General features: G+C 38.2%; 1 protein-coding gene across 1 annotated transcript in view; it reads left to right on the top strand.

The window, feature by feature from the left end:
• The window catches only part of LOC118322005 (contactin-associated protein-like 4), a 90,034-nt gene that overhangs the window by 52,944 nt on the left and 27,059 nt on the right, over positions 1 to 10,031 (top strand). The window contains exons 10-11 of the mRNA XM_035653583.1: positions 6,130 to 6,177; positions 7,434 to 7,553. Coding sequence (XP_035509476.1) covers positions 6,130 to 6,177; positions 7,434 to 7,553 — 168 coding nt within the window. The remainder of the gene's footprint in view (positions 1 to 6,129; positions 6,178 to 7,433; positions 7,554 to 10,031) is intronic.

Raw genomic sequence — 10,031 nt, 5'->3', positions numbered from 1 at the left:
ACAGCAAAAGGCTGGCGGGGGAAACTACAGCCACTGTGGCTGATTGATATGTGGTGCCATTCAATCGACAGCGGTCAGTACCTTTCTGAATTATTTTCTTCATTTATAACACAACACATTTTTCGACATGCGTCTTGAATTGGATGCCTGCTGCTTGCTTTTGGTTCAAAGTGAGTCATTCAGGGATAAGCCCTCGTTTATTTTGCATTTTGGCTTCTGGTTAGGCACCACTTGTTTTGAAAAACATATAATTAAATACCCAAGCACTGCATAGGAACAAGGGGGGCGGTAAGTCCAGGACGCTAAGTTACTTTTGTTGAACAATACCACAACAACATCAACAAGGCTAATTAACTAGACTCGGGCAAATGTCATTCTATGACTCAGAAAGGGAATAATGATTTAAAGGATAAGTCTGGTGACATTCTGTCATTTTTTTAATCTTCCAGTACCATGAGAAAAAACAAACAAAACAAACAAGTAGTTGATCTACTAAAAATATAATTGTCTGTATGTAAACATATTTAAGATATATCAATGAGCCAAACCTTTGCATTGGATTACATTTTCCTACGTTTATTTTCATCAAACACACACATAGTCAACAACTGGAAAATAGTGTCCAACAAATACACTTAAAAAAATTTAAGTATATATTCATAATGCATTCGTAAAGATTTCCATTTATCAATAGTAACAAATGGACTTGGGGCTGAGTAATGGTGTTAGATTTATATGTCATGTCACAAACATGACAAAACATGCTTGCGAGCAAATTTATATTACTACACAGGACGGAATATTAACGACTACTTGAACAATTAAGTCCTCCTCACAGAAATTCAACAACCAAGAGTTGTATAGGCAGCTGCGAGCAAAAAAACAAGACATAATGGAGAGGCAGAGAATAGCATCTGTGTGTGTGCAACTAAGGAGAAAGCGAACAAGGCAGCCACTATGTGCGAGAGACTTCTGCCTTGGCGAGCACTGGAGGCATACACACTTTCACAGATAAACTCCTCTCTCAAAGTGAAGTACTGCTTCCACGAATCATCCTAACTTTTGATAAGTTGGGTACAGTAGGAGGCACTGGCCCTCTTATGATTGGTCACTTTCCACACAGACCTCCTTGTACCTTGATTGACAGCTTCTGTTAACTTTTTAAATCAGGAAGGGTGCCCGGTTAGCCAGTCAGTGGGTAGAGCTGGCGACCCATGTACCGAGGCTGAGCCCTTGCTGCAGCGGCCCAGGGTTTGAATCCGACCTGCGGCCCTTTGCTGCGTATCATCCCCTCTCTCCTCCCCCCTTTCCTGTCTGTTTTCAGCTGTCACAAAAAAAAAATCAGGCAGCCAGTTCGGTGCCTGTGTTTTGAGCGGCCAAAAAGAATTAAAGGCTCACATTACAGCAATAATTTCTCACACTTTTTAATGGGATGTATTGATAATAACAAAAATATAGAATATCAGCTTATATTTTAAGTGATCTGTCTGAGACACAAAATAAACAAAGGAGTAATCGAGGGAGGTGTGCTCAAGACCGGGAAACCAGAACAAAGCAGCACAGGGATATTTAACCTACCAAACAGATGAAATCAATATTAGACATGGCACTCATTGGCTGGAATGTCCCAGTGGCCGTCGGTGTGGACAGAGGCTGGTTCCTTGGACGGCTGCCTTGCTGCTGACTAACTGCATGATCAGGACCCTGGAGAGTGCAGCAGCGTGCAGTCTGGACTCTTATTTTACAGTTTACTGCATTTACAGGCATATTTGTGTGTTTTAAAACCCATGTATGTAATATAGATGTATTTACATGTTCTTTGTAATGTGTGTGTTGTATGATTTTTATGTACAGCACACATGCACACTTCTCAAAAAGTGCACAGGTAGAAATATAATACACATTAATTTCTAAAGTGGTGAGGTGAAGGAAAGGTTAGTACAAAATATTGCCTTTAATGGCAGTCATTGTACATTAAAGGGGTATCAAAATATACCATCTGACCGCCTGCTGACTGGGGATTTTTATTCAAGGAAAAGTTTTGGAGGAGGATATTTCTTATAATCCACACGCCTTCTTCCACACAAAATTACGTAAGAATACAGATCTGAACCAGCTCTCTGGGGTGGCAAAATTACAGTTTATAACACAGAATGAAAAAAAATCATGTTGAAAAGAGAAATCAGGGATTGAAAAGGAAGCACCACGTAGCCATTTATTAATTTCATTCTTGGCCATTTACTGTACCACACTGGCTACACCTCAATGTATTCCTGAGGAGAGACTGAAATACTTCCTGTATGTGCTACTAAATGCATTACTTAGCACTGAGAGGCAAATGTATTGTGTCTTCTTCTGCTTGATCTCATACTTTAAACATACCACAACAGGGCACAGCTATACAATCAGGGATTGTTGGTAGACTTCAGGCCCTGCTGATTAATAAGCGGCAATTAAGTATTCCATTGTTGTTGCACTGAATGTCTGCGTTTCCATGACATTCAATGCTTACTCTGACAGCTCTTCCAGAACCTTTTTTCACCTTTGTGTTTTTTTATCTTGGATTCATTCTTTGGTCCTTAAATATTGTGCAAAACACATTATGAAGGACACCAGAAATGACAAGAATGAAAACTCAGGAAGACCTTTAAAAGGAATAGAATCGACATAGTGGGAAAAACTTTTTTTTGTTTAATCAGTAAAAAAAAAGTGTATTTGCAGGATTATGTGGCAGACTATTTCTTACCTGGGTGCAGTAATATCCTTGTTGTCACTGGAAGATTGCTGGACCGATATGTAATACATAAACTAGTTCCTTTTGACCACATATATTGGCAAACAGGTTAATAGCTATTGCAAAAGGCCATGCTCAAAGGCATTGTGAAAAGTCTGCCTTTGTAGAGAGGGGTATGCCACAATTAATCATACAAATGGGGATAATGGTGCACAGTTTCAGACATTCTCTCAGTTTTTTTTTTTTATTTAAGTTCAGGAAAATGACAAAACTTGCTGGACACAGCCTCAAAATAGGACATGGGAGTGGGGTTTCATACATTCACCAATCCAACAAGCACTTTGCTTGAAGCATACTGACACCTTTAGGACACATTTGCTGTCGAAGGCTGCGAATTCTCTGAACTTACTACTCCCTCTCACTGACCTCTCTCCACACTGTATGACTGTATGTTTTGAAGCGAGATAGATTAAGCTGTCAGGAGGCAGTAATTCTAACCTCTTTGCTTCTGTCCCATTCTTGTCAACTTAATAATACAGCTTGTCAAAACACACACATCCACAAATAAAAAGAAACACAGGTCACCAAGAGGACCTCTCTTCTTGCTGTGTCTGACATATCTGTCTGCCAGTGACTTTATGACATGTCTGTTACTCACTAAGACCAGGGACTCAAATAGACACATTGTACCCTTCACACTCCTGTGTCACTCCTGTGTGTGTGTGAGATGTGGCAGCATACCCAGGACCAGGTGCAGAGCAGACTGAAAGGATAAAATGACTCTCTCTCGCTCTCTCTCTCTCTCTCTCTCTCGCTCTCTCTCTCTCATGCTGTTCAGCAGACTGCAGTTATTTGAAGTCTTTGTAGGACATCCCAGTCTACCTGTCCAGTAATTGTGTGCAGATCGGGGGAGGCACTGTGCTGTGTTGGTTTAGCCAGAGGCAGTAATAGAAACCGGGGAGATTGGATGCAAGCCCTGTGATCCAAGCTACGTTATAGGACACTGTCACACCGCACTAGAAACTTTAAGATAAGCTACAGAGTCTCTTCGTTCAGTTAATCCAGGAGTCCTGTGATCTGAGCTGTGGTTCAGTACGCTGTCACGTTGCATTGCAAATTGTTAGTCAAGCTAGAAGCCCTCCGGAGATTTATAGAGGACAAAGTGCTTGCAAAACATGAAACTTTTAGCCCTGAAAAGATTTATAGTAGATTTAGTGATACAGGCTGCAGTCCATTTGACCCAGGGTTCTGTTTCTAAGCCTCTCTGTAATTTTCTCTCTGTGTTCCTCTTTGAGGCTGCATACACTGCCGACAGTGAGCTGGATGTTGAGACAATGACAAAAAACTCCACGAACGCTGCTGGAAAGAGTCGCCCACTGTGGCTACAGATGGTTCTTGCCAAGAAAAGTTAAATTTTCCCAACTTTTGCCAAGTGCAGTGGGAGTAGGGATAAAGTGGATGTTAAAAAGAATACAGCAAAATGGGTGCATGCACAGACATTTGTCTACCTGCTCTTCTTGTCTGCTCTTACAATGAAGATAAAGTATTTTTTCCAGGCAGGCATTCATTCTGGAGCCTGCATGGGAAAGCCTCTTGGTAAATTGCGGTATTGTATGTGTTTCGCCTCTAATTCATTTATAGAGGAAATTGGGGTCAATAATGTTGACTTCATATCACAATGTTGATGATTAGTCATCTTCAAATGAGTGAATGTTAAAGAGGTTTAAAATAACAGGATGGATCTGTAGGATTGTACATGTGAGAAAGCTCCCAATATGGGAAAAGATTCCAAATGATCCCCTTAAACAAACAATCAGATGTTTTTGGACTGGATTGGTAACCATAAAACGTGGGCTGCACTTTGAAGAAATAACTTGATTGGCTATGAGTTTCACTTGTGTTTTCTTCTAATGATCAAACCTCTTGTTTATCAAAATCACTTTGGCAGTAAGAAAGCAGTTCATCCATTGTTATTGATTGCTATGGTTTGAACCACCATCATTATTTAACTCTATGGTGTGTACACATTTTCTCTTTCTGTCTCTCTCTAGCTACAGTCCCCTGACCTCATTCCCTCAGGTTCACTGTCCAGACACAGTTGATACCCATTTGCTGCTTCCAGCTCGCTGCTGCTCTCTTCTCCAATCCTTCCCTCCATCCCGCAGCCCTCTGGCTCACCTCCTCCTTTCCATCTTCTCTGCTTCTCTCTCCTTCCATCCTGCACCATCCTAATTCCTAAATCCTCTGAAGGCACCTGTCTTTCATCCTTTTAGATACCTTACTTTACTCGAGAAATATTTTGAGTGGGTTTATTCTCTCTTGTACTTTTTAGACCATTGTGACATTTGGTTAATGTTAGATTAATGGTTGAGGGTATGAGGTTATGATTGTAAATGTTATGCTAAGTGTAGAAGGACACATGTATGAGTGTGATTGTGTGTTGACAGTGACTATCTAAAAAAGTCTGCTGCTGAACTAGTTTTCACACCTGAGAGTCAACAAATACATAATTCAGTTCAACTGTTTTACACTAAACATTCCAAAAGGGTTCAAGTTTATTTCCTATTTATACCATACACTATATTAGTGTTCAGTAATATAGAAGGTTAAAGGAAATAAACTTGAACCCAAGCTGTTTCTGAGCAACACAGTTATGACCTATGGAAATGAGAAATGGAAATGAGAAATGAGAAATGGAAATGGAAATAGAAATGGAAATTGTTTGCACAATTGCACATATTCTTTATACATTGACCAAATATTGTGAACATTTGCACATTATTTGGTTAATGTTTTGCACATTTTATCCTCTTTGTTTCAAACACCGTACAGCTCTTTTCACTTTAAGTAAAGGATTAAGCCTGATTAGGCCACCGTTATCAGGAATTAATGATCGACAGGGAGGTCCGTCCTGATTATGGACAGTTTGAAGGGCATTATCCTGTGTATACCATATTTACTTGCCAAAGAAAAATAATTATTATATTTCCATGTTTTGCAATCAACATCTAAAGTTTTTCACAAGGCAACACTTGAGGGCTTTGTCTAATTCTAATGCAATGGAAACATTGTCCACTACTTAAGTAAATAAGATGAACCTTGGATAGGACTTGGCAATGGAAGTTATTTACACTCATAACATTAGAGCCCTTTGACTCAGCTACAAGCCAAAGAGCTAACATTATGCTAGCTAGATTCAGAGTCAGTAACACTGCATACGGTTGACAAACAGTAAATGTAATTTGACAGTATGTTTAACAGCAAGGCTAGTTAGCTATCCAGATATGTCACTGTCCCCAAATCAGCATCAAGATTTTAATGAACAAACGACAGGGCATGTGTACATGCGGCAGAGTGGAATAGATGTGGGATCACTAATTAAAAGTATCAGTAAGTTCAGAGAGGCAGTGTAGGGGCTCGTGTGTTACAGTTGCCATCCTGTGTTCAGAGGATGAGGCACTGAAGGACTTCACAGTGTTGTAAAATGTTTCATTTAATTTATTTTGGTGCATTAATTTAAAACGGTGAACAGATATCACTGGAACTACTAAGGGGTTCCTACATCAGGAATTAACGGACAACCTGCCGCCAATCAGAATTGAGTATTCACTCAGACCATGGAATAAACTGATATTTGACATATTTTATAATTTTGTTTTCCAATTTAATTATAAATGTTTCAATTTTATATACTATATATGTAGAACTTCTGCTCTCTTAATAGGTTTTTGTTATACACCAAAATACCGAGGTCCTCTCTTCTACCAATTCTTGATTGTGAAAATATTTGGCAATAAATCTGATTCTGATTCTATGTTGCATGGACTAGTGTTTTCCACTGGTACATAATTTACTATATTTGGGTGGCTCGCCCAATTATATTTATTTTAGAGTCAAACTTATTGGGTGTTACTGGATGTCAGAATCACTGTTAATGCAGTGCTATTGTGTGTTGTACATTCTGCCCACACGACTGCAAATACAACTACAGTTGATTTAATTGCACTTGGTCCCAGCTAAGTATACAATAAATTAAACTGTTTTGCAGCTGACTTCCAATGTTATAGGCTCTCAATAGCAAATGACCTTCCCTCATGATGAACAGGCTAGTGGACATGATCAGTGATGGCCACAGATGAGATAATTTAAAACTTTATACAGAAAATCAAACAAAAACACATAATTTTGTAGGACACTGCTACACAATACAGCAGCTACAAAGTTGATGCCTAAGCAAAAGAAAAACGTGTCCTGTGTGCGTCTTAGGAGCAGCTCAGCAGATGGGAGATGAAGAAAAGAAATCTGGTCCCATATCTTGAAAAACTGTGTCTCTTTTACCGCCCAGAAACATGAAAATAAATTATATAATGTGTCTTTGTTCTTTGAGAGTTGGGTTGGGTAGGAGTTCAAAAGTTTTGTCTCTGGCTGATGCAATGTTAGTTAACAGGACTAACAAAGAAGTGTTTCAAACCAGCTACCTCTAACAACATACACCTGTGCTCCACTTGACATGAAAAGAAAAGACTTGTGAAATTTTCTTTTAAAAGATTAAAACTTTTATTCCGGTCCCTCCTACACACCTGCTCACCAGAACAGTCAGGTGTGCTGAAGGCCTGTTGTTCCTTTTCATTTCAACATCCTTGAGAAACTTTTTACTGAAGTTTTGACAGGTTATCTCTCTGTCTGTAACTGTGTCTCTGTCTGTCTCTCAGGTGCTCCCCCAGTCACTGTGAACATGGAGGTAGATGTACTCAGTCATGGAGCACCTTCCACTGTAACTGCTCCAACAGTGGCTACAGAGGAGCCACCTGCCATAGCTGTAAGTAACCAGCAACAGGGGATCTGCAGAGCTTTAAAATGCCTAACTAAAGATTAAAGAAGAAATTATCAAAGTGTTGGAATGCGGTCAGCCATTTTAAAATTGTTTTTCTGGCTACCAAGGGAATGTAAGTCCATTATTCTCTCTGTTTTAGCTCTGTTTTTAGTCTCCACTAACTTTTTAGTTGCTAAATGCTCAGCTATGATCACCAGTTAGTATCTAAATTTGCCTGTCTGCTGTTTGATACTGGACAGCTTGTGTACAGCGGCTTGTTTAGGCTTTTTCTGCCTGAAACAGTGAGAGTGAACCCAAACCATAAAATTGTGAGGATTAAAAGCAAAAGATTTAGCTGAAAGATGCTAAAATGCTCTTTATTTATTATGATCATCTATCATCTGTGATTTAAACATACACATGGGAACAGATGAGGAACTGGACAAAAGTCTGGAATTTTAAATTCTACACATAGTAGCTTTAAATTCACTGCAGTTTTTGTTTGTTTTTAAAATGTATTCAATCATTTATATAAAAAGGAAAAAAGTGGTAAAAAACAATAAACTGAAAACAAACTAAAATAATAGGGAATTTGTGTTCATAGAGCTTGTAACTCAAGCGAGAGAGAAGAAATATGGCTAGGCTGGAAAAAATCTAACTTGACTGAGTCTGTTAATAAACAGTATAAGCACAAATGTTAATTTCATTAGCTATTGGTATGTTTTTCTTGTCATATAATACAGTTGAAAAAATATTGCATTAAGCTTTTGAAATGATTGTGTGGAAATTTCTGTTTTGCTGATGATAACGCTGATTATGTGTAAATGATACGTTTAAAATGTTTTAGGTCTTAAATAGCTAAAAAAGCTAAATACAGTAATGCACAGATAACTAGAGTCATCACTTTTCTCCCTATTGTCTCTCAGTGTAACTTTCTATATTCAGCTGGATATTAAATGTTGGAGAAACATCTAACAAATTGTGAATGAAACCTTTGATTAAACGAGAATAGGATTAATACAGTATTCCAGACATGTTCTCATTGCATCAGTGAGACCCTGTGTCCCCTAACACTTAATTTCCTTTCGTTATTTTTTTTTCTCTCCATTGTTTCAGAACTTTAATTAGCTGTGTTCAATCGGGAATTGACTAAACAGATTGCCAGTACTTTATTATGCTGAGTAAATTAGATTTCCATTTAATTTTAAAGTCTTAAAGAGTCTTTTTGGGGGTTTCTGACACCTGCAGGTGGCCCACTATCTTTTGTCTTCTTATTTTATTTGTTAATATCTTGAACGTGCATGCATATTTGTGTGTTGATGTATGTGTGTGTGTTAAACTCTAGCCCAGTCTGTAAAATTATGTGACAGGCAGCCTTTCACTTAAGTCCCGTTGGACATGATGACAGCACCCGTCAGTCAAACTGTATCATTTAGTCACAGACAAGGAATCAATTCAAACATGAGAACAATATCTCCTCTTTTAAGGAAAGCTAATGTAACTAGCATGAAGTCACTTCTGATATTTGAGAATATATTAAAAAACATGAGTTTTTGGGTTTCTCAAAAATTGTCTCAGGAAAACTATTTGTTTTGCCAATTTGAAGAAAGACACCAGGTGAGATTGAATGTTGTGCCTCCATTGGTCAGTTATGTGATATGACTTTATTTTTTGCCTAAACTTTAATTGCTGCAGTTTTATAAAGCATAGAAAACAATGAAGAAACACAACCTACACATTTACCCTGCCCGCTGCATCAGGGGCTTAGAGTGCAGATTAAATTAAACATACTTTTAGCACAATGTGGAAAAAAAACACTTTTTCTCAAAATTACATTACCTGTTAGGCATGTGGTTACTAGTGGATAGGTTTGCACCAAATTTGATATGCTGCTTCTTAACAAAATAGCAGCAATAAGTTGGTAATACGTAATGCAGAAATAAAGTGTCACTTTATCCACTGAGAGAAAGCTGAAGGAAGAACAAAGGGCTGGCATCCTGCTGTAGATGAAAGCAACAATTTTCACCCACTTCTTGCTTCAAACAGCGCACATCAGCCACTATGTCAGAACAAATGATGTGAAGTTTCATATTTTGATTTGTAGAGGTATGAAGTTGATGGTTCATTAGAAGAGTTTAACATTAAATGAAGCAATTTAGAACACGCTTAAAATAAGTGGCTCTAAAGAGAGAAGTCAAATTTGTTGAGCAATGTTTAGATTACTGTACTTACCATATGATGCTTAGTGATCCATCTCATTTATTGAGATCATGCTAATGTTGCTAATGTAGAGCTTTAAATTGTTAGTTCACAGTTAATGTTTGTTAAAAGGTTAACTAACTGACTAGCTATAGTAACAGCTAGCCTTAACCAGAGGTAGATCTAGAGAAATATTCATGGGGTGGCAAGAAGGTGGCATGGAGACATTAAAGGGTGGTAGAAAAATATGCATTATTTTTAAAATCTAAATTAATGTGTTAAATT

This window comes from Morone saxatilis, unplaced genomic scaffold (genome assembly GCF_004916995.1).
Source record: "Morone saxatilis isolate NCDOM2014 unplaced genomic scaffold, NCSU_SB_2.0 Contig12, whole genome shotgun sequence".
NCBI classification, from domain to species: Eukaryota; Metazoa; Chordata; class Actinopteri; family Moronidae; genus Morone; species Morone saxatilis.
This window is presented reverse-complemented; position numbering and strand designations above follow the sequence as displayed.